Source organism: Rattus rattus, chromosome 1 (assembly GCF_011064425.1).
Source record: "Rattus rattus isolate New Zealand chromosome 1, Rrattus_CSIRO_v1, whole genome shotgun sequence".
Lineage (NCBI taxonomy): Eukaryota > Metazoa > Chordata > Mammalia > Rodentia > Muridae > Rattus > Rattus rattus.
This window is the reverse complement of record NC_046154.1, coordinates 148,744,436-148,769,447: the sequence shown is the minus strand read 5'-3', so window position 1 is coordinate 148,769,447 and position 25,012 is coordinate 148,744,436. Positions and strand designations below refer to the sequence as shown.

Here is a 25,012-nt window from a genome sequence, read left to right as displayed (position 1 = left end):
GAACTCTTTTAATAACCCCTTTTAAAAACTGGTTATCTTCATAGGCTGACAGGGGTCACATGTCTTTATGTCTTTCCAATGAGAATAGCTTACCAGTAATCATTTCAAATTAGGGAGCAATTGTGCCCAATCTCTAGGTAAACCTGATGCCTGGTAGCCACTTATGACTGCTGATCCATTGAATTCCAGTTGCTGAGTCTGACCACAGGCATTTCTCTGGAGGTAGTTTACTTACAAGCCTCAATGAGAGAACAAGTGTCCCACAAAGTGCATCCACACACTCTAATCCTGATGAGGAGGAGAAATCACTAATGTTCCTGCGAGAGTCAGGGAATGAGATAGCGCCATCCGTGCTCAGTTGGCTGCAACAGCTAGAATGGCCATTTATGGAGAATAACATTACCGACAGCGAAACTGCTCTAGAATCATGAATTACTAATGATCTACAAGGAAAGAATCATTCTGAAATGGTTCAGACTTTTTCAAGGCTTCTTCATTGAAAGTCCTTCAGTAGTTATTATTGTAGGGCTACCTCACCAACAGGAAATCGTTAAGAAGCAGAAGGAGAAGAGGAGTCAACCAAGAAGGAGAGAAACCCAGTACAAGGAAACGATGCTACTTGACTCTGCACACAAACATATCTGTTGGTGTTTTGTTTTGTTTTGTTTTTCTAAATCAGCATATGCTGTGTTAGATACGCTCTTGATAGTTTTAGGGTGAAATATATTTTGATCTCCTTTCCCTGTGTCATCTTTTGCTTCTCAAGTGTCCTTTGGCCCCTCCCCCATTCTTTATCACAGAATATTACCCTGTCTTGGTCTTCTTCAGGAGTGAATTTTAAATTTTATCTACGAGTCCCATATACATGTACATATCTACATATACCTTTTTTTTTTATGAACACATGTAGATTTCGTTGACAAGACTTCTTTTCCTAAATGCCTATATCTTCAGGGTATTGGACACCATTGCCACCATCCTGGAGTTACGCCACCCACATGCTGATAAACAGCTCTGTGCCCTAAAGTTTGGCTGGCATCTTTTAGGAGAAAGCATGGCAATTGGTGGTTATGCTGAATATCTCAGCTGAGCTTCCACCTAAACCAGCATTCTGTCAACTAGGCTCTGAAAAACATTGATATTCTCAAAGTGTTGGCATGAAAAGTGGTGTACAATATTTTGTAGAATGTCCCTTGGTATGATAACTACAATAAAATTGAACTCATGATTCACTAAACATTAGCATTAACTCTTATAGGCCATCTTATAGACCATGATTCTTGGTTTTTTAACATTGCAGTAAATCCCTAGATAGTCTGTTTATAAAGAGAGGGTATATTCTGTTTGAGGATTTGGAAGCAGCCATCCAAGAATGATTTGCAGCATTGTTTGGGGTAGGTAGCACATTTTAGGGGAATTTAACAAAAATTAATGAGTCTTCATTTGCCTGGTAAATGAAGAAGAGGGTCTCACTTTCCACTTTTAAATACATGCCTGACATACTTGAGGACCTCCTAGTTGGTCCAACCTCTTCAAGGTTCCACTATTGGTCTTCTAGCATATAACCCTGTGGATGAAGATTTTACCATGTGACTTTAGAGAACTCTCGAGGTCCATAGAAATGATTCATTGGCTCCTGTCTAATGAAATTCAGAGGACAGGCCTTCTTAGAACAGCTCTTGCTTAAACTTCCCATTCAGATTGAATATGGAATATGATGTATTTACTGCAGCCATGGCCTGCAGTCCTGTGTTTGGACAATCACAAAGCTATGGTTATAATATTAGTGGTAGAAATGACAGCAGTCTTTGGAATGGCCTTGGCTTCTTGTAATTTGTCACATACCAGGACAGAACTTCACATGTATTTCCAAATTTAATTGGCAAATAAAATAATTTTTCTCTTATGTTACTGCAGAGCCTGGTGGGAAAAAACAGATAGCATTAAATCATTCTTGGGGAAAATAGTGCTCAGGAAAGGCATGAAGACATAGTTGATCAGAAAACAGAATTAATTAATGTAGGAAAACTCTGGGAACAGGTCCCTTGGTGGCAGATCCTTTGCCTCAGGCATATGGTGAGAATTTTCATCAGAACCACTTGCTTTTATTATGTGATAATTAAATATATCGAAAACACATAACATCCTCAAATTCATATGTTTATGTATTTGAATTTATATCTGTCTGAATTGATGTAATTAAGTTATATTTACAGAACAAATTAACTATATCTACTATAGCAAATAGTTAAATATAGCCAAAATATAGTAGGTATCAGTCTTCAAACTACCTACCTTTTGAAGAAAGTATTTTGTGACAAACCAAAAACAAGGCATACACTGAAGAAGTAAACAAAAATAAGATATCTATGAGTCTTTGGTTTTGGATATAATGTTTGGGTATTTGTTTTTTAAAAGTAGGAGAGGGATAGCTTACGGGACAGATCCCAGTGACAGATACAATGAAACATAGCCATGGCTGAAGCAAAACCACAAATAAAGACGTGGAAGAAGGTAGGTTGTATGGAAAGTTCATGTTGCAGCATTGCGTCACAGTGCTGTGGCTGGCCTGCTTTAGGGATGGAATGTTGTTTGTTGAAGTGCCATAGTTTGGGGTTGGTAGGATACTACTCCTGTAAAGAAGGGATGCATCAGGCATGGGGAAATATGATGAACTTGACTTGACAGACATTGAGATTCAGATGCTTTATAGCCCGGGGAACAATAGCTCATAAATCTGTGATCCTATAGTCAATATCTCAAGTCTGATATCATTGGGGACTCTGGGTCTCATGGTGGCCTGAATTGACTGTAGAGTAGCTGAGACCCAAGGATGAGTACCAAATGATTGATAGATGAGCAGATTCTAACCAAATGATAGACAATCTGATTCTAAGTAGATGCACAATAAAGACCAATGCTGTCCTTGACACCAGGAGAGAAATGTCCTTGATACCAGGAGAGGATGGACAGCAGTGGCAAATGCCTCAGAAACTGAACAAGGGAAACATTTGGTAATGAGTTCTTCCTACAAGGAGATGTTACTTGTTACTTCTTACAATGAGAGGGCAAAGCTAGAGATTTTTCACAAGTGGTAAGAGGAAAAGCAGTGCTTTAGAAATGCCAGAGAAGAGAGAAAGGACAGTAATGGCGAATGCCTCTTAGGGACAATGGAAACACTTGGTAATGAGTCTTTCTTAAAATGAGATATTACTTTGACGACAGGGCAAAGCTCTGAATTTTTTATAACTGCAGCCCTGGAATCTGTTATTGCAAGAGAAGTGCATATTTCAAGAAAAGTGAAATTAAGCCAAAGACATGGTGATTCCCATGTCTCACTTTTGGTCCAAGAATGTGGAGAGTTTGTTTGTCTTGTTTTGTTTCTTCTGAATTTTCTGAAATAGTTCATCCAGCTAAGACTAATTTATTAATGGTCCAGGATTAGGTCTCTTCATGTCTAATTTACATCAGGCATGTTTTTTAAAAAGGTGTAAAGGTATTAAAATGAGATTTATTATGATAGGAAAACAAATCTGTGCTGAGATAATATCGGGTGGTCAAATTGTATAGGCAAATCCAAGCAAGCTACCTGTCTCCCCTCTTGCTCGTCTCCTCTGGGTGAAACAGGTGAGGTAGCTTTGCACTTGGTGGGTCAGTTTCCATGCATAAATCTTAAGAATGTTGGGGTGTCAAGGAAGAGGGACCTTTGGGACTCTACTTGGTAAACTGTAGAGTAAGCTTGGAAAACATCAGAGGATGCTCCAGGTAGCAAGACATGGTATGTTTGCCAAACTTGTATTTCATTTAGTTTTTTTATTTCTGTAACAGCTGAGGAGGGGTTGGGGATTTAGCTCAGTGGTAGGCGCTTGCCTAGGGGCGCAAAGGCCCTGGGTTGGTCCCCAGCTCTGAAAAAAAAAGAAAAAAAAAAAAAAAAAAACAAAACAAAAAAACAGCTGAGGAGGGTCTAGATTTGGGAGAGAGATGGGGAGAAGAAATAGAACACAGAACACAGGAGAGAGGAAGGGAAGGGAGAGGAGAGGACTAGATCATGGTTTTGTAGCTTCTTTAACATCTTTAAAAGATGTCCAAGAATACTATTCTCCACAGACCTCCTTCCTAGTCGAGATTTCTCTCCTGTTTTCTAACTGCCACAGTGTATTTTTGCTGTAGAAAATGTTTCTGAAACAGTAACATAAATTGGCAGGTATAAAAACCATGAAAGAAAGACATTAATAACAAGCAAGCTGTTTCTGTAATTTATGAAGAAACGTTAAAGTGTACTACATGTTAACAAGCAATAGAGTAATTCTTTTGATGCCCATGTAAATAAGTAACCATATCAGAAGAAATAAGGCTTTTTAGCAGCAGCAGTACTATGACGTACATATATTTCACGGTTGGCAATTAAATAGATATGGTAAGTCTCTACCCTTGCCACATAAAAAGACTTGCTGGCAGGGCTCTGTAGCAAGACTGTGTTTTCATTGGCCTAAACAACTACTGCTGTGGTTCTCAACCTGTGAATCTTAACCCCTTTGGTGTCAAATGACCCTTTCATAGGGTCATATATGAGATATTTACAGTATAATTTGTAACAGTAGCAAAATTACATGTTATATAGTAGCAATGAAAATGAAGTTATAAAGTAACAATGAAGTAATTTTATACTGCACCCTGAAGAGGTGTGTTAAAGGGTCATAGCATTAGGAAGATTGAGAACCAGTGGTCTAGGGACTCTGTACACCACAGTCTGATGTTCTGTTTTAGAAACACCTGTTTGACCTGTCCTAGCTAATCAGTTCTGTTCTGGTTTCTTCTGGGATATGTATTGACAGAATCTGTGCGCACAGTTTCCTCTGAACCAAGAGTAAATGAGTTAGTTACTTGTTTTACTTACTTGTGAACTGTATTTACATCCTTGTACAACATGAGACCTTGCTTAGATATTAGGAGGCATTAAACAAGGAAGATGTCAGGAACGCAAACAGTCCGAATGACCTGACCAGAAGTGTGTGGGAGGTGCTTTGATTTCTCCAACCCTCCACTGTACTGCCTTCTGTCTCTTTTCCACTGTCAGTCAATTAGCAGAGCAGGAGAGGCTAGGGCTACCACCCTTCCACATTTGCAACTTCCTGTCTATCACTACAAAGGCAGGAAGTAACCAGTGCTGGGTAGATCTAACAATGTGGGCGGAGCTAGTAAAGTGGGTGGTGCTAGTAGGATAGAGCCACACCTGCTCAGCGGATTATCCTGAGAGGAGAGCAGTCTAGGTCCCATCCTTCCTTCCCAGCTTCCTTTTCTCTGCTAAGTGTATAGAGATGGTGCAATCGTGGCAAATTGAGAGGCAAGACTCTAATTGTGATTGTTGCTCTGTTATCCCATGGGAAAGCAGAAGACACTAGCTGGTCACTCTGGGGCTCCTTGTCGATGCTTGGTACAGGCTCCAAAGGAGTTGCTGAGTCCTGTGGTAGATCCTCCAGGACATGCGTTACTCGCGGACAGTGTTCAAAGCTGTCAGCAGGTCTTGAGCTCAGCAACAGAATGTGTAAACAGTGCAAGGAGTGCAGTGCTTGTCCTCCATGATAGAGGGGACTCTGTTTCTTTGAATTTTAGATTCTTGACTCAAAGAGACACAGGGTACCCCCTGCTGCAAGGGTGGCCCACCTGAAGGAATAATTTGTATATTTACAGTTCTCCTGTTAGGTAGACTCTGTATTTATTCCAAATGTTTATTGAAGTAATAAAATACAATTACATGATATTACTATAAGAAATTATTGTTCTTTGGAAAAAGCTAAAATAGTATACACAAAGTGGTTATTGGGGTGCGAATAAAAGCTTTAGAAACTGATTAAATATATTCATTGTAATACTTTCTAACTAGGATTTTTCTACTTAGATTAAATGATCATAACCAGAAAGCATATTGGTTCTGGAATTTCACATATTAAAAATGTAGTATCATCATAAAAAATAACACTATCTCCATGTCCCCCCAAGTTCATCATTGCCAGTAGATATTATTAAGATAAAGGTGTTAGGACAGATGGACTGTCCATGACTTGAAGCATTGTAAAGCAGTTACTGGATCCGCTTGGCTTAGTACTTCCTTCTGTATAGTACTGGCTATGTGGTGCCTGGAGGTGTTACAGCTGATCATGACACCAAGTGGTCAGATAAGCCACCACTTCCTTTGTTGAGTAGACTTGAATCTGGCAGGCAGTCTGATTACATGCAAACATGAAGGTGACTTATCACCTATGTTGCCTCTCTGAACATAATCTAGACTGTATTTTCTGATATTTGGATAATAAGTGCAGATATTCTTTATGGATCGTGGCATAAATTCCCTCTACTTCATATGCCTAAGACCCCTACACTTGACTGCAAACTTTTTCTTTATGATGCTTAGTAACGTATGTACTTGGAGCTCCTTTCCTATAGGAGGTCCCTGAAGCCTCCACGTAGAATCAACAATTCACAACATGGCTGAGCTGACTTCCGGTTCTCCTGAAATGGCACATGCTCTCCACCTTTCCAGTCACTGCCTCCCTGTGAAACGAGATGACCATACAAATTCCTGACCTGTAAAATTCTCCTTTTAGGATCCGCCTACTTCTGTTTCCCTTGGACTGCGAATGGAAGAGATGATTTTCAACTTGGCAGACACACATCTATTTTTCAATGACCTAGAAGTAAGTCGGAATTGTTTTAGAACGTATCTGAAAATAAGTGATTGGTTCTGAAGAAATTATTGGATCTTGCTCTTTTAAAATATGTAATTAGAATATTGAGACAAAGTGCTTTTAGGGCAAGGGGCTTCCTCTTCATGCTATTTGAAGTTGGACCCTACATTATTAAAGTTTGATGACAAGATTCCTAAGTATCAAGCATGACTCTCGGAAGCTTTCTAAGTCTTGGTTTCATAAGCACCATGGAGATGTGTGTCCTTAAACACTGGCAGGAGTTATGCGGTTGCCTGTACGGTCCCTACCGATCTCTTGCTGTGCTTTTCTGTCCGGTGGTGGATATTTGGAGATTGCTTGCACCAGGCCTTTGCTGTTTGGACTGCTAGGACGTCTCATGTCTTAACTGCAGCTCATTTTATGGGGGGAATGTCTCTAAGCTGTCTGACTGACTGCGACTGACAGCGAGAGTCGCGATTGTAGTTAGTGGCCTTCCTAACAAAGAAGGGCATTGTTCTCACCTATCTCCACCACGACAAAACATGAGTGTAACCGCGCTGCCTGCCTCCTTCACGGACAGTTGTTTATTTAACTCTCACTGCTAAGCAAGCTTGTGGCAGGGCCGCCAACAGGCATTAATCATCAACTTGTTGCTTTGCTAGGTTCTGTAAACGTATGTTATTTCAGACAGGACAAGAATCTCAAAGATTCAAATAGAACTTTTACTGATCAAAGTTAATTGGCAGCAATTGGCCTTTAAATATTTCCTGATGTTTCCCTTCCCAAAATCAAGCAAAATGCACCTTATTTAGTAGAGGAGCCAAAATCACTTGGAAAAAGCCAGCATGCGACGGAACTTAAATGCGGTTTGTTCAACATCTGTCCTGTATTTTGATTTCTTTTCATCCGCACTGAAACAACTCACAGGCGAATTGGCAGCTTCCAGTGCAATAAAATGATTTAAATGTACTCGATTTTTTTTTCTCATTCCTTGGAGATATATTTATTTTTATATTTCAAAGTAAAATGCGATTTTTAATTTTCACATTCTTGACTGTTTGCTTTCCCTGAGGAAATGACATGGAAGCCTTAGTGATTTCTCGTGGGGGAAATTCCCTCGGAGTGGCAACTCCACAATTACCTTTATAAAGGCTTCATAATCAACACTTATTTTCAAAACCCGTTTTTGATTTGTGGTCATCTTGCACTTTGTGAGAGGGCAACACAAAAACTCCATATTTTACCAGCCTGTTAAAATTCTCTACCCGGATTTCCATCTCTCTCTGAGGACACCGGCGAGGCTGGCGTTTTTTGCTAAATGGAACCTTGTCCCCCGTGCTCCTGCTCACCCCTGTCTGTGCAGCCATCAAGACAAGGCTTTGCTATTGATTCAGAATTCTGCCCTGTTACAAGTGCCAAATGGTGCAGCAAAAACGAGGAGTTAAGCGAAGTAATGATTTATGATATGATTTATGATGGTTTTTATGAAAGCTTCCAAACTCAGTTTTGATTTAATACAGATTTTTTTCTTTGTTTAATTTGCATTATTTCACTGAAAAACAGAGGGAGACTGAAATAGCACTCAAATATCTTTAAAGCGCACACTTGAAGTTCTAATTTAAGGATGTGGGTATTGAAAAAACTTTCGCCTGTTCTTTGAAGCGTGTGAAATGCCAGGATCTGCTCTTGCGCGCGTGTTACTTCTTACTAGAGGAGCAAAAGAGACTGAGTATGTAATTCAGCCACATACATAAAATGATAATGAAAATATTTCCCAGTTCCAGGCCTGGTGCAAGTAGCTTTCTCAGTTGTTTTATTACACAATAATATGCAGCTGTAACAGATTTGTTAACCCCTCCGTAGACATTATTTTCTCTAGATTTGTATATCATTTTAAAATAAGTTGGTTCGTACACTCACACAGTCTTAACTTTTACATTTTTTTTAACTCAGCAAACCTGGTACTGGTCACTGCAAACACAAATTTCTTTGGCTAAAAAAAGTAAAAAATATTCCTTTGGCAAGACTCTTAAGAAAGCCAAAATGATCTTCTCAGGCAGCAGCAATGGGCAATGCCTGATTTCACACACGTTGCAGTGTGCGGAGTGAGCAACGCCGACATTTTAATAGACACAATGACAGGAGTTAGCTTCTGACCATCTGTGACATGAGACTTTGAGGAGCTGGACAAGCTGTGGTCAGGCCTACAGCGTCATACCTGAACCCTGGTTACTGACAGTGCCTTTACTTCCTCTGACACCCGGGCTTTCCTCTAGCTGCCCTCTGCATGTTCAGCTCATAGTTGCTTAATAAGACAAAATATGGGAGGGGGCTTTCAGCAACATGGGTCGTACTTCAGAGTATGGGCACATGGTATCCACTAGGGTCTGATTTAAAAGACTTAGGGAATGACTTTTAAAGACATTCAGAAACACCATCGGGAGCTCTGAAAGGTAATGTACCTAATAACGCTGTTTAGTTCTGAAGTCTTGCCATCTCAGTGGCCTTTTTAGTTAAAATATCAAAATTCATGATAATTCCATTGATGCATCAGGAAAATAAATTAGAAAGAAAAGTTTGGTGTCTTTGTGTCGTTAAAAATGTCTGATGTTTTAAGGAACAAGAATGTGAGGGAGACTTAACTATCATTGGAAGTAATACTTTCCCTGGCAGAAGCAGGCAGAAGCACTAGTTGCTAAGCATGCCTCTGACTTCTGATTCCTGGCTGGACAGATGGCCATCAATCACTATACAGAAAGTCTCCACATGCAATCCGATGGCACATATATAGAAGCCATTTTGTTTGTAAATGACACTGGAACCAGAGTGTTTCTCCGCTTCTTTAGAATGTGTGACTTTCTAACAGTACAGAGAAAGTAGTTCTCTCTGTTGACTTTGTACTCAAAGACCCTCTGCAGACAGGTCCAACAGCAGCCATGTGGGATCCATGCTGCATCCTGTGGACTCATCTGCTGGAACTTCCTTCATTTAAAAGGAAACATTTGGTGCAGATACTCAATAGAAACGAGGCATTGCAGTCCCTCCTGAGCTTTCTCTCGGTGCTGTGTAATATTCACTACCAGGGTAGCCGCCATGCCGATATGTGGCCTCCATCTGGCGTCTCTCAGGAGTAGGCAGGAACAGACTTCATGTGTTACCCCTAGAGAGATGAAGTCTAGGAGATGGAAACCTGCCCCGACATCTGGGGACACAGCATATGAGGTCATTGCCTGCACTACTCATTAGCTCCCTAATGCGTTGTTCAGTTGGGTGTCCTGGTTAGAATTTGTTGTTAATCTGACATAGGCCATCTTTATCTGAGGAAAGGGAACTTAATTGAGAAAATTCCTCTGGGAGATTGGCCCTTGGGCAAGTCCATGGAGCATTTTCTTGATTAATAAGTGATATGGGAGAGTCTGGCTCATTGGAGATGGCACCACCCCTGGGCAGGTGGTGCTGGGTAGAGCAGGTCTTGGATAGCAAGGCAGTGAGCAGCATTCCTCCATGGCCTCTGCTTCAGTTCCCTCAGTCAGGATAGAGTGTGGTCTGAGAGTTGTGAGCTGAAGTAAATCCTCTCTCCCCCAAGATTCTTATGGCCATGGTGTCTATAACAGCAGTAGAAACCTGAGACAGATTGGCGGTCCAGTTGATTTCTGCTGTACAGATACCTGGTACAAATACTTCGACTCCTGTCTAGGTCAGTTCGCCTGTGGTTTTAAAAAATACCTATACTTATAATCCTTGCTGGTACCCTGTTTCAAAAAATAAAGAGCAGAGGCTCTGGCCTCACTATGGTCGGGGTTGATGAATCAGAGATCAATGTAAAGAACTTGTAGACAGTGCCCGATGGCACCAGAGGGTATCGGGACCTTTGTCTTGTAAAGATTCACGTGTACCTTAGTTTAAGTCAGCCTTTAAATGGATGAGTTTAGAAAGATAAGGTTTATTCTTCTAAAGCTTGTGTTATTTGGCAACTATCTTAGTATATCTTATTTACACATTTATTTTTATTGGGAAAAGGATCTTTCTTCAAACTGTCCAGTCATGGCAGTATTGAGTGACTACAAATGAAGCATGGTATACTGGAGTGTGCCTCCAAAAGCATGGACCGCTGAATTCAGAAGCTGACTTCTTTGAGTTTGAGAAATATGATTCACCTAGAAAATACTTTTCCCTATAAATAGACGCTCCGGTGCCCAGCAACAGCTTTGTGGGTGCTGGAAGCCTTGGTTTTTTAGCAGCCAGAGAAAGGGCTTCTTGGGTACCGATGAAGAAGGCATGCAGAAATGAGCCAAGCTGGTTTCTGTGTTTAGTTATTCTCATGAGCCCAAAGTAACTGAAGAAAAATGCATGGGTCAGCCAATAGTTACATGCCAAACATAAATGTCCCACTACATTGCACACGCATGCGCGCGCGCACACACACACACACACACACACACACACACACACACACACACACACACAGAGACAACTTGACATTTTCAGCTCTGTACATAGCCTTTGGGGTCTGCAGATAAAATGTAAGGAACTACATTACTTTAACTCTGTTAACATCCTTCCTGGTAGCCAATGCACATGTTGATTATTAAGTGCCAGGTGGTGGTGGGGTAGCCCTTTAATCCCAGCACTCAGGAGACATAAACAGGCAGATTTCTGACTTCAAGGCCAGCTTCATCCACAGAGCAAGTTCCAGGACAGTCATGGCTACACAGAGAAACCCTGTCTCAAACACAAACAAACAAACAAATAAACAAAAAGTAAGTTTTGTTAAGTTAAATTCATCTGCATTGTTAGAACAAAACATTTATTCTTGCTTCCTTCCCCAGCAAGATTACTTGGTTGGCCCATGTTTCTAGTTTAGGGTACTAGAAACCCTCAGTTTAAGGAAGGAGAAATTTTATCAGCAACAGATGATTGTTAACACCATAAATTATACTGAATTTGTTTTACCTGTATTACCTGTATGAACAACAAAGCTTTTACATTATCTGTTATTCCTACTAAAATGTTTATTGTTCTTATTTATTCCCAATTTCTCATAAGACTTTTATTTTATCTAAAATAGATGTATTCGAATGCTTTGATAATTTGATGTCTGTCAAAAAGTTAAGAGTCAATCACTCTGTGATTGGGGTGAAGTCTTTATAATTGCACTGGGGAGCCACTGGAGTCTTTTAAACATGGACTGGATGGAATAGCATCATACTTTAAAGAAAACGAACCTTTCTATCAAGTGAAGAATGAATGCTGAGTACAGCAGAACTAGTTCAAAATGTTGGCAGCCACAGGGTCACCAGAGCTAAGCCTGTCACAGTTCTGATCCCGGTGGGTGGCACAGGATTCACAGTGCATCTTGGTGGAAGTGGTGGTGTTGGTGCTAGTGGAGAGGGGACAGAGTCTCTAAGGACTGCTTTGTTTGTTTTCTTTTAACCTGAGTCTTAAAAGTGTGGATCCATATCTGAGAAAGAGGAAGAGGAAGAGTAGGTCTGCATGGCGGGAGGTGTGCATGGGGTGGGGAGTCACGTCTTCTGCAATGAGCACAGGAAGTTTAATTATCCAGAAATGGCAGAGAAACATGCGGGTTTAGATGTCAGCAGAGGGAGGCAAATTTGAAAGTATAGTTTGAGAAATGATAAAAATCATGAGGACCAGGTGATATATCCCATGGTGGGGTGGAGTGTAAATTGAGAAAGAAGCCAAAGACTGAGTTTTAGGCACTCTGCCAGCTAGAAACAGGAGCTCCAAAGAAAATTGAAAGGACCAGCCAGAGAGGCAGGCAGGAGCATACGACCTGTACAAAAGACCTGTGGAATCAGCATTCAAGAACGTTCCAGAATAGGGGGTGTTCCTGTGTTGTGTGCTGCCTGGGATGTAAGGTGAACAGAGTGGTCCTGGTGCGACTGGGAAGTTGGCTGCTGGGAGATCTGATAAGGTGCATTTCAGTGAAGCAGGAAGACAGGAGCCTGACCTGAAAGAGACAGAAGAGAAAGATAAGAAGGCTGAGAGTTTCCATGGAAACACGATGTGGACATGGTAGAACGTGTGTGGGGGTGGGGGGTAATAGCATCAAGAGATGCCCGCTTAGGGCTTTTGCTCTTCAGTACATTTATGTGCTTTGCTTGTTAGTGCATTGCTATGCATGTGTGTGCATATGAACGTGAAGACCAGAGCTGATACAAGACTCTTCTTCAGTCATTCTCTTTCTTACGGACTGGGGCAAGGTCTCTCACTCTTCAATTCAACTAATTTAGACAGCAAACCTTCCAAGGGTGGTTCTTCCTCAGCCCCTCACATGCTTGGGTTCTAGGCGAACTGTCCTGCTCAGCATCTCCATGGGTGCCTCCAGTTCTCACAGCTGTGTGCCAAGTGCTTTTACCCACTGAGCCACTTCCCTATCCTCCAACCAAGGTGCTAAATGGAAGATAGTTAGGAACACACCGTGTGCCCCGAGGAATGATTCAGAAGAAAGGAAAGCCACAGTACAGAGCAAGGAAACAGAGGAATATGTCCTACACAAAGACCCGGGCTGATCATAGGGAAGGGACAGTCTAATTCCCACAGATAAAGCGGGGGCAGGGCTTGGCAGAGGTAGGAGGAGGTCTTTCTTGCTACAGAAGTTCTTAGTGATTTTTACTTCTGTGGCCTTCTATGTCCTTCTCTATAATTCAGTCGGAAGTCCCTTGAGGCCAGAGACCATTGACTGTCCACTTGAACTCTGAGCTACTTACACAAAATTCACTACATAGAAGGCTTTCTTTATATTCCTTGTCCATTTGTTTCAGATTGGTTTAGAGTGAGGTCTAGTCATGTCTGTGTGGTACGAGGACTCGTGGTGTCAGGTACGTTAGGCAAGCACTCTACAGTTTAACCACACCCTCAGTCCAGCGCCTCCATTTTTACAATCTGAAAATCTGAATTTGAAAAGCGAATGTAGGTTCATCGCTATCTTAAAAATAGTTAAAATCTTAAACTTTGAAATTATCCTTTTAAAAGTCATATCACAAAACTTCACTGTCAGAACGATTTATTTAGAAAGAGCTATGACATGAAATGATAATTACCATGGTTCTAGTTTAGGGCTTAAGAAATGAAGGTATGCATATAAAAATAAAAGGATTTCATTCATTAAAATATGAAAGGTAATAATTTCTGTAACAACCGATTTGTTTCTGGATAATGGAATGACAGATTATTTGCTTTTTAAATTGTTATTTTCTGTAGTTAATATTTTTTATTAACACGGTGGTACCAATTAATAGAACCCACTAGATAGTTCCACAGATACACACAGCACACATTGAAGATATTATTCCTGATTAGATACCACCTTCTCCCCCAACACCGCAGGATTTAATATGAAATTCCTCCCTTTCCTTGCTACATCCTGTATGTTTTCCTTTCTCTTGAATCATTTCCATGAATACACAAGTGAATATAGTCATAACGCTACTCTCCTTTACTCAAAGCCCTAATGTCATGTGGCTAACGTGGTTAGTTTTAGAGATACGGAGCTTGAATTTATCCATCCTGTACCTACCCTTCCCAGCTGTCAGACTGGGTGGTGATACACTTCTCAGGGTTCCCATGAGCGCTGTATGAGTTAACTAACACCTGCGAATCACATACAGTGGGCCTTGGCACATAGGGAACACTGAGGCGGTCATAGATGCTATTGCTGTCTATTGCTTTTTTTTCCATGAAGAACACTGTTAAGGCTGAGAAAGGAGAAACATAAGTTAATGAAGTGTGTGGACCATATATGTTTTGTTGTCCAAAAAGCTCATAGAGAATTTCAAAGAAACCAACCAAAACCATTACCAGTGGTTAGTATGCAAGTACCACTTATTCTAGGTACACCACTGAGTCTTTCTCTTGCTCCAGCCACATGTCCTCCTAGTCATGACTTGCATGAGGGTTGTTGGTGTACTTCTGGCCTCTGCACCTGGATTTCATCACCATGATGAAGATCTTGTCTTCATGGCCAAGACTGTGATTCTTTGTTTCGGCTGACAAGTTTAATGTGTTGTCTTCAGAATTCGTGTCTTGAAGGATGGCTTTTGGAACTTGCTGGAAGGGCTACAGCAGGTGCAAGGGCCTTGTGGTCTGAAGTTAGTCAGGCAGAGAGCCCTCCCAGTGGATGTAACACCAGCACAGCAGGTCTAGTGGGCTGATTGGCTCAGTTTCTGATGAGATGGGCAGGAGGGCATGAGACTTCTGGGAATGCTTTCTCAGGTAATCAATTGATTCTCCATCGAAACCATGAGTGCAACTTTTGCAGTATCTGCAGATTACATATGTGGATGATTGCAGTGAGGTGGATTACATATGCAGATGACTGGAGTGGGGTAGATTACCACTTGGTGAGGTAAATGGAAAGCTGAAGTGAGATCTAGGGGATTTTTCAAATCGCCTTGCACCGCACTTGCACACATCTGTCCCTGAACCTGGCACATCATCTTGAGCACAGTATGAAGTGAATGAATGGCCTCTCAGTGCTGCCACAAAGTGACTTAGGAAAGAACCCCAGTGTTGGATTCTGCTCCTTCCCACATGGCTTTGAAAGCTATGCTTGTTTCTCATTGTCTTTCAAATCTCTAAACCAAAGTTACTCAGGCAATCTCATGTCTATTTTGAAATTACTGGGAGACAGCTCAGAGGACAGACACATGCACATTCTCATTGTTGGATACAGAGAAACGCCATTTTAGCAGCTTCTGCAAAGTGATAAAGACTTCCTTCACTTTGACTGGTCTTTGCTCCGTTCTGAATATCAGTGGGGCATTGGAGAAATCCAATATACAGAATAACAGACATCTTTCACTCTCTACTCTTCTCATTGGTAGAATAAAATATCTAATAGAAGCAATGGAAAGGAGCATGCTTCCTTTAGCTCACGGTTGACCACTTAGTCCACCTTTGCAGGACGGTGCAGCATTAGCACAGCAGCTTGAGGTGCCGGTCACATTGCTCTGCCATCAGAAAGCAAAGGGAAAAGAGAGCTGGTGCTTAGCTTGCTTCTCTATATTCAGTCCAGGATAAGTCCATGGAAAGATGTCACCCACATCGAGGGTCTTTCCACCTCAGGCACCCAAGCTACAACTCTTCCATAGAGCTGCTCGGAAGTGTGTCTCCTAGGTGATTCTCAGCCCTGTCACGCTGAAGCTAACCAGCACACGTATGAGTACCATTTCAAGAGCTGGGATGAGACAGCACAGGCACCACCGTGTCATATCTGGCCTAAAGAAGCCCACGAGCTGGGTAAAGACAGAGGGGAAAGGGACACTATTGCATGTGGTGGTGACAATGGAGAAGGCAATGTGTGGGAGCCATGGGGTCCAGTCTAGGGGTAAGACTGAGAGGGAAGGAGACGTGACCTCTCTAGGAAGTGACACGGCATGATGGCATCGGTTTGGGGATCAGAATTTGAGTGGGTACAGAGCACAGAGGACCCCTAGGAGGTCAGAGCATGGTACAGAAGAGAAGGTTTTAGGCAGGGCTTTTGGAAAGCAGATTTCATGTGAGCCAAGAGTGCTTATTATAGAACTTTCCATACATGTGGAGGTAAATTGTATGGCAGAGGGATCTGCAACCTAAGTGGGAAATCACCTGGTTTACCTCAGGGGGAAGAGAAAGCAAAGGAAGCTGGAGAGCTGTTCTAAAGTCAGCTGTAGCATCTATAGGTTTATGTGGCCTAGTGGGTAGGAATCCTAACTTCTAGCCTGACCAAGCCATGACATAGACCTCAAAAGTAGGAGCTAGCCTTGGAAGGAAGATCCTGCATTGGAGTTGGAAGCATTGGATGCGCAAGATGTTCCTGACATGTGCAGTAAGCCAGAAACCACAGAGACCTAAAGCTTAGCAGAGAATACGAAGCAGGAACCATGTCCCAGAAGCAGCAGAGTGGAGGGGAAAGGAGTTACCTCAGCAGAAGCTGCCTGTCCACAATGGTAGTTTGGCAACATTCAGAAAATTCCTGGTTCAGGAAATTCAATGACTCAGTAAGACAAACTGACCACTGGTCACTCTAATCAATTAGTCTCGATTAGTCTACGAGACCGTAGCTAACCTTCAGTGAGAGTCTAGTCCTAGCCCATGCTTATGCTCCTGTCATGCAGGGCCACGGAAGGTAGAGTGAACAATCTGAAGATACAGAGTGTGGCAGAGAGGTACAGCCAGGTGTGGCACTGCATCCCCACAGTGTGGCAGTCCCACTGTGTGTCACCTTCACACCAGTCTGACAAGAGTCAAGGGCAGCAGGGATGGATTGCAGTTAGGCAGTCCTGGCTGGGATGCTGACACACAGAAGTGCTCTTGTCGTCGAGCGTCCTTCTTGAGGACAAGAATGACTTTTCAGTAGTGGGCTCCTCCAAGGCCAGTTTGTTTCAAAATTGTTGCCTGTCTCCAGCTTCTAGTTTCAACCTTTCATTCTGACAGGTGCTGAATCACCATCAGGGGAGAGCACTAGAACTTTGGAAAACCAAAGTGAACTCTTGTGCCCTAGGGAATTGGCATAACAGAAAAAGGAATTTCTCTCTCTCTCTCCCCCTCCCCCTCCCTCTCTCTCTCCCTCTCCCCCTCTCTCTCTCTCCTTTTTCTTCTTTAATATTGAATAGCACAAGAGAAGGCCTGTACCTCCATCTTCCCACAAATGCGTTTCGGCTCCATCCCTGAGGGCTTCTCCCATTTCGGTGTGTCTACAATGGAGCCTCTATGTGTGCCTCACTCAGTATTCCGAGGGTGCCTCCAACAGCGCTTTCTAAATACTCAGTTCTTCTCCCTGGTCATTCTCAGCCCCTCTCCTGTAAGCAGGTGGACAGCTAGGTCTGGGAGTGGGGATGTTGCTTTTGAGTAATGTCCTTTTGCCAACTCCTCCTGCCTCTTTGGTGTAAGTGACCAAGAATTACCTTCTGGGGGGTGGGGTGGGGGTATTTCCACAAAGTTAAAGGAAACAGATGTCTGAGACACCTTCCCTTTTAGAGATTTAAGCCTCTATTAGTGCAGTCCTACTGGACTTGAAGATGAAGTGTTTCTTTAAACAAAAAAAGTAAAGGTAGCTTAGAAAACTCATCACCAAAGACAGCGCGTTAGCACGTATGAAGAACATGCCAGGATCTCAGGGGATAGAAATGATTTTAGTGTATTGACTGGAAGCGACCTTCCAGTGCATGCTGTGTTATTTAAATTACAGGGAATTAAGGTGAATAACTCACATTCACAATCATATTCCCGTCAGCGGCTTAAGCCCGAGCTCTCCTCTGAAAGTGGCAAGGCCTGCTGGAAACCGTCAAGGCACACTTTGCAAAAACTCGGGGAAGACGTTAAAGTTTTATGTGGGTTGAAATAAGAAACAAATTAACTCTGTGGCAGCACCTTTAGGGAAACGGATAGTTTGTTACCTTGTGGTAGGGTTGGAGCTGAGAGTGCAAATAAAGGCCTTAGAGGGACAAGAGGAACAGTAACTACTTAGTGACAGGTGGGAGCACTAGCAGTGAGTGTGGCAAGCCAGCGGTATACAGTGAGCAGAGCTGCAGAGCCAGACAGTTAGTATCAGTTAGAATCCTTTCAGAGGATGCAGGAATGAAGGTGGAATATCTGCCTAGCTTGGGAACCATAGTGAATTGCAGTCACTGTCTATGCCAGCCTTCATGGAGCAGCACCTGTGGACCAAGGGTTATCTTCAGTACTCAAAATAGAATCAGGAGGAATGGACTTTAGCCATGCTGCTAAAGTTAACAGTCCAGGAAAATGCTGTCAGCCATTGCTTGGCTTAAAAAGTACAAAACGTGCACCAGATGAAATGTTACACAGTCTTTCAAAATAAAATGTGGGCATAGTAGATACCCTTCAATCCCAGCACTCAGGAGGAAGAGGCAGGGGGATTGAGAGTTCTAGGCTAGTCTGGACTATTAGAGACAGCGTGTCTCAAAAACAAACAAACAAACAAAAAACAAGCAAACAAACAACAACAACAAAAACCACCACAGTGATAGAACTCATCATGATAGCTCAGTAGTAGGTCATTTGTCTAATACACACAAGGCTCTGAGTTCAATCTCCTGCACATGTATGTGTGTACACACACCTGTGCATACACACACATCATGCACATGCATGCACACATGTGTGCATACACATACAAGAGAGAGATAAAGGCAGAAGAACCGAGATACAGACCAAGAGTAACATAGCTGATTGATTATTTTTACAGGTTTGTCACATATTGTTGAATGAGAGAAAAAACCATCCTAATCTGGACTTGTTTGCCCATGCCTCTCCCCTGAAAATGTAAGCTCCTCAGCACCATTGAGCAACTTGGAATCAGTGAATTAGTGGGAGGCTACAGCAAGGATGAGAGATGCTTATCTGTAATCATTTCCGACATGTCGGGGAGGGAGTCAGTCTCTTTAATCATTTTCCATGAATTTTTTTGTGTGGGATTATATCCTCTTCCAATCAGACGATACTCTTACTTTTACAAACTTTTTTATCTGGTGCCACACAGTGATGATATCAATTTGCTTGTGATTAGGTCTTCTCTCCTGATGAGACCACCTGAAAGGCTATGTTCAATGGTAGCCACGTGCTTGGTCCAGTGGTAAGAAATACATAGAGAGAAAGAGTATATAAGCAATGGTGTGTTCCCCTGCAGAAATTATTATGTGGCATGGCACCCAAAGCTGTCCTCAGAGGACTCCATGTTGTTGTCTGTTAGATGCAGTTTTAGGAAGGCCGGAAAGAGTTCTTCACAGGGTCTTGCCTGTAGCACGGGATCAACGATGGCAGAGCTACTGTTCCTCAAAGGAGTTATGCAGAGGACATCGGAGGACTTGCAGAAAGAAAGAAAGCAGTAGAAGCTTAGTCTGGAAGTGAGAGAATGGAGAAAGAGAACATTGTAACAAGCTGTGGGCAAAGCTATCATTAGGGAAGGAGGGACTGACAGTTCTTGCAGGGGTGGGCTACTCCTTATCGCACAGAAGGGAGGAGGTGGTGCTGGGAAGCTTTGGGTCATTGCAGGGGCCCTCAAAGGTCTGTCTGCACTGGATTGCACTAGCCATTCCTAATGTAATGTTTCTGATGTCTCACCAGTTAAGTGAGACAGGAAATGTATAGCATTGCTTCCCTAACCCCCAGAAGTTGTAGCATAGAATAGCAGGGATATGTGAGTATTCTGGTATCTTCCCTGAGAGAAAAATAGTGGCAACCCCTTGCACCCGTTCTCTTCAGCTATCCTCCATGTTAGAAAGCTGGAGCATCAAGGGTAGCATGGCACTCGCTTTTGTGGCTTCGTGACCAGGATATAAATAGGTCCCTTTAGACATTGTTAATAGCATGCAGGACTATTAATTAATAAGAGAATTCTGCTCTATATGTATGTAAGTGCTACTGCCATGGTTCCTAGAGAATATGTAACAAAGTCATGCTTTATTGATACATAATACAGTATCTTTCCCTAACAACACAAGCACCTGAACATATCTGTGGCTCTAATCCTAGAGAAAGAGATTTATAGATCGTGGAAATATGGCTGTGAACAAAATTTGCCTCAGTTTTCCTTTCAGGCTGTCAGTAGTTTTGGAGCTCACTGGGCTCCTCATACTACCGAAATACATCTGGTAGGAGGGCTCTCACCACGCCCGACAGGAGCTCGACTCCTTTACTCTCCTCTAAAGACTGTCTTCTAACAGAAGGCTCAGGCAGGCTGGTTTGGGGCGGTGGGTCTCCAAGCCCACTCTACTTGGAAGAGAATGTATTTTATGACAATCCCCTCAGAGGGCCTCCTGCCCTCAGGGCCCACTGATGGGAGGTGATGACGGCCCCTTCCTGAAACTCACAGAGAACCTTTTCCCCTTTCAAGTGCCTGTGTCCGGTTCTGCATGTTTTTCTTTCTGGAGTCAGTAATAATTCCACATCAGAGAGCCCTGGTTTAGGACTAGTGTAGAAACTGGTCAGCCGAGGCTACCCTGACGAGAGCCTGTTTATTCTGAGCAACATAGTCCTTTAGACACAAGTGAGTATTTCTTCCCATTGTAAGATTCTGGCTGGCTAAGCTAACTGAGGTTGACAAACTGGCCTCTTTGAAACTTTCAAACTTGAAACTTTAGCCCCACCCAACAACAAAAGAGGAAACTTACATGAGAATATTTCTTTAATAGTTGTATTGACACAGTTTTCAACTAAAGGTGAATCTGAAGGCATAAATAGTGAAAGAGTGGACTCGAATCTGTTGCAAAGAGCTAGAAAGCGTTTGCAAACTCGCCGAGGGAAAGAGAACACCGTCTCTAAGATATCACCCATTGTAGTTTGCAGCTTACCATTTGAGGTACAAACGCAGCAAACGAACTCCGTGTAAATTAAAGTGTGCCATAAAACACTTTGTAGATATATTCATATGGGACTCCTTTTCCTCAGGTGGCAACAGGGGTAAAAAGAAAGTGACTACAGAGCGGGATAAAAGGTCTCCTGGGCTGGGTGTTTTTCCAGACTCTGCCAGCAAGGCTGCAGCGTAAAGAATGGCTCTTATGAGAAAGTGATTATTCACAGCAAGCCTTGAGTCGGTGTCACTGTGAAAAATTCCTCCCTAGTACATACTCTCAGCAGGAATAATAGATCTAAAAGAAAGGAAACAAGACTTACAAAGAACACTGTCTGCTGCCAGTGACAAATTATGTGTGCAAAACTGATGGGCAAGCCCATTGAAAATGGAGAAATTGGTTTAGCAGTAAATCAAAGCGTACGCTGGAGAGTGGCCTGCCAGTTGACTTAACCAGTGGGGTTTTCAGTAAATGTGCACTGAGTCCTCTTGTCGAGTGGTGTGGATAACACTTATTCTGTATTTTAGCTTGTTGCCTTAGCCTTCCATCACCACGCTCTAAGTTACATAAGATAATGTAAAATGCACGCAATAACTCATGACAAAATTGCATATTATAGACTCAGACAGTAACACGTCACCCTGTGCTGTAAATGCCATAGCCTTTCATAGTAACTGAATAATAAAAGAAGCTGTATATGGTCAGCAGCCATTACATACAAGATCAGTGCCAAAGCATAGATACACAAAACTCCTTTCGTTGTTGTTCAAAACAGCTTGATCCAAAAAGGTTGTATAGCCGGCAGCACTACACAAACTTAGCATGTGTGAAGTCCCCCTAAGTTAATTAAAGATGGATGCTGTACCCATCTGTAAACCTTTATTGAAAAATATTTTACGTATTGCTATCATTAGATTAAGTATAGCTATATCATAACTGTTAGATCAATCCATTAACATTAGACACACGGCACGGGAACATTTTAAATAAGCCCACTTTGTCTTAAAAGTTTATTTTCAGTTCTTTCTGGCTTATATTAAGTAAGACTTTTCACCCTAAGGTTGTGAGTGTGGATAAAGACAGATAGATTTAATATAATCATGTGGTAAAGGAGGTATTCATGGTGAGAAGCAAGTCCAGGCCAAGAGAGACTTACATGTATTTAGTAAGACTGTTCCTCCAAGAAGTCACGATCTTCATGAAATCCCTCTGCGACTAGAAAAGTCACATGCTGACGTATTATTAAATTGACATCCTATTTTAATTAGCAAAATTTTAAGGGATTAATAAACAAATCAAATTTTGAAATGTTTTCCTTCTTCTAGTTATTAATAAGTATGACAGGGCTGGCAGGCTTTTTTTAAATATTTTAATGATCATAAATATCTATCCCAATTATATCATATACCCAGCATAGAGTTTAAACGCTTCAATCTATCTCTTGCCTTAATATGCCATCTGTAGGCACTTTCAGTGAGTACTGTAATCTCTGTGTATTTTATGGCTATTAATACAAGCACATTTGGAACAAAATAGCAAACAGCTTACCTTCGTTAAAGCTGCTATAAATCAAGTCTTGGATTTCTAACCCAAGAATCTAGTTCTTCCTCCTAATACAAACATAAACACAGCAAAATTCCCAGCTCACTTAGGTAAGCCCTGAAGCAAAGGGCAGGCACAAATGTAGCCAAAAGCTGTTTCAGGAATGAGAGACAATAAGAAACAGAATGTGCATCTTTCTACAAACTCAATAATGGATACCGTAGCTGCTCTTGTCAGCCTCTGCGATTTGAAGTCTATCTGCTTTCTCATTGGCTAGCACACTTGTATCATCATAATTCTACCAAATCATATCATTGAAATCGAAATAGTGACTTAACATATGCATCGAGGCCCATGGTATACTGGGTGAATCATTTAGAGCAGGAATTTAAAAATCTATATTTTCTGGGTTTGTTTTAACTCTGTGTCTTATATGTCCACAAATTCTCCAACAGGGGGCTAAATTTCAAAAGTCCCTTGTTCTTCAATGCCACTCCCTTATCAGCAGGCAACATGCAACTGAGTATCACTTGCATGTCCGAGGTAGATGCTAGGTAGGTCCTTGCTAACCAGTGCCAATGTGAAAGGGCTGTTGATCTCATGTCCACTCTGTCACTAGGGGTTGGGCTTGTTCTGTGTGATGCCAAGGGAGTGCAAGTCACACGTCTGGAAAGCCATTGATGTTGCATTAGCATCTGTAAATATTCACCACTCAACTGGGCACACTCTTTTTATAGACAGAAGAAGGCAAGTGAGAAGTCGGTTCGCCTAACTCCTAGAGTGTTAGAACTCAACGAGTTCTGAGATAATTAGAAGCAGGGTCCTTCACCTCTCTCATCTGTGGGCTTCTCTCAGGACTACCTTGCTCAGACCTTCTGAATCAGAGATGGTCTTGGGAGAGCAGACGTCTGTGGTCCTCATCTTACTGTGTTTTTCCAAAGAAGTTATCAAAATATCCAAGCACTTAGAAGTTATTGCCAAAAGTCACCATAGAAGTATCACTCCCTCCAAACTTGTCACTCTCATACTGCCAACACGGGTCAGCCTGAAAGCCCATCTCCGTGATTCAGGCTTCCTGTGAAGCTGGCGTTAGCAGGGCTGCAGGGGGAACTTGTTTTGTGGGGTTGTTGGTTTGGTTGCTTTGAGGCTAGGTACTATTGACAATTTGTGAAAATGCAGCTCGATGACCATAGGTGTGCCTCGTCTCTAAGGTACTGCACTACATGTGGATTTTCATATTAAGAAATATAAGGAATATTCTTAGCAAGTTAGAGATGTCAAAGGTCTCAAGCAAGTAGTCCATATTGTTCCATAGTGAGTTTATCTCTCTGAATGTAACTGTCCAGAGGCAGATAAGAAAGGGACACAGAGGCCAGGGACTGATTCCTCAGCCCTGGCCATTTCTAGCTAGTCTCAGAAGGGGTTGCTGGTGTCCAGACATGGGGCCACCAAGATGGCTCACAAGTTAAGAACACCTGTTGCTCTCAAAGAGGATGCTGACCTGGTTCTCAGAACCCACATAGCAGCATGCAGCCATCTGTAATTTTAGTTCTAGAGGATCTGAGGCCCTCCTCTGACCTTTGTAGACACGAGGCACACTCATGGTGCCCATACAACTATATAGACAAGACGGAAACATAAAAGTAGAATAAATAAATATTTTATTTAAAAGGGGGCAGTAACAACAGCTAGCCATCCAATGACTTCCTCCATTTTAAATCCAGACAGGAAGGTATTGAAACAATTGGACGGCAAGACAATTGTCTGTTTTCTCATGGTAAATTTGGAACACTGACAAATGCAATTGGGTCATAAGAATGTGGGCAGGGTAACTCAACTTCTCTGAAGACATGCTTCTACCATTCACGTATCATTGCCTTTTATAACTGCATCGGCGTCCTATTAGAGCCTCAGTTTATTCAAGGGCTTCAGTTTACTGCAAGTTTGTGTTTCCAGGTTCACGTTCAGAGGTAGAGAGCATCAGTGTGCAGCCAGTGACATCATTTCACTTGGCACTGAGAATAAGGTCCATTGTAACTGTCTTCATTCTCTTTATTAATTTTCCTAAACTAGCTTGAATCGTTTGGTGTATTTTTACATAATTATGGTACAAGCAAAAGGCTTGGGGGAAAAGAACCACCACTACAGTATCAAAGCAGAATAAATATTTGCAGAAAAATTCTGCCATAAGTTAATATTTTGCATATGAGGCCCTGTACAAAATCTGAGTTATTCCCAGGTCTTGATCCAAAAGAACAAGACTGTGGCCCACCCTTAGACACCCGGAGATGATGACAGATCAGAAAAAGGTCAGTTGGAGATGCCATGCCAAGAATAAGACAGAAGGAACCAAAAAGGCAGAAAAACAGTGGAGCAAAGTCCTAAAAGCAAAGACCCGCCTGTGCCGACTGCCTGCACCTGAGCCGCGTTCTGCGGCCTGGTACGTTGGCCTTTTCCCCAGCCGTCCAT

General features: G+C 42.2%; 1 protein-coding gene across 1 annotated transcript in view; it reads left to right on the top strand.

The window, feature by feature from the left end:
* Positions 1 to 25,012, top strand: part of Eya1 (EYA transcriptional coactivator and phosphatase 1) — a 145,443-nt gene that overhangs the window by 95,109 nt on the left and 25,322 nt on the right. Inside the window, exon 12 of the mRNA XM_032906829.1 lies at positions 6,606 to 6,695. Within this exon, the coding sequence (XP_032762720.1) occupies positions 6,606 to 6,695 (90 nt within the window). The remainder of the gene's footprint in view (positions 1 to 6,605; positions 6,696 to 25,012) is intronic.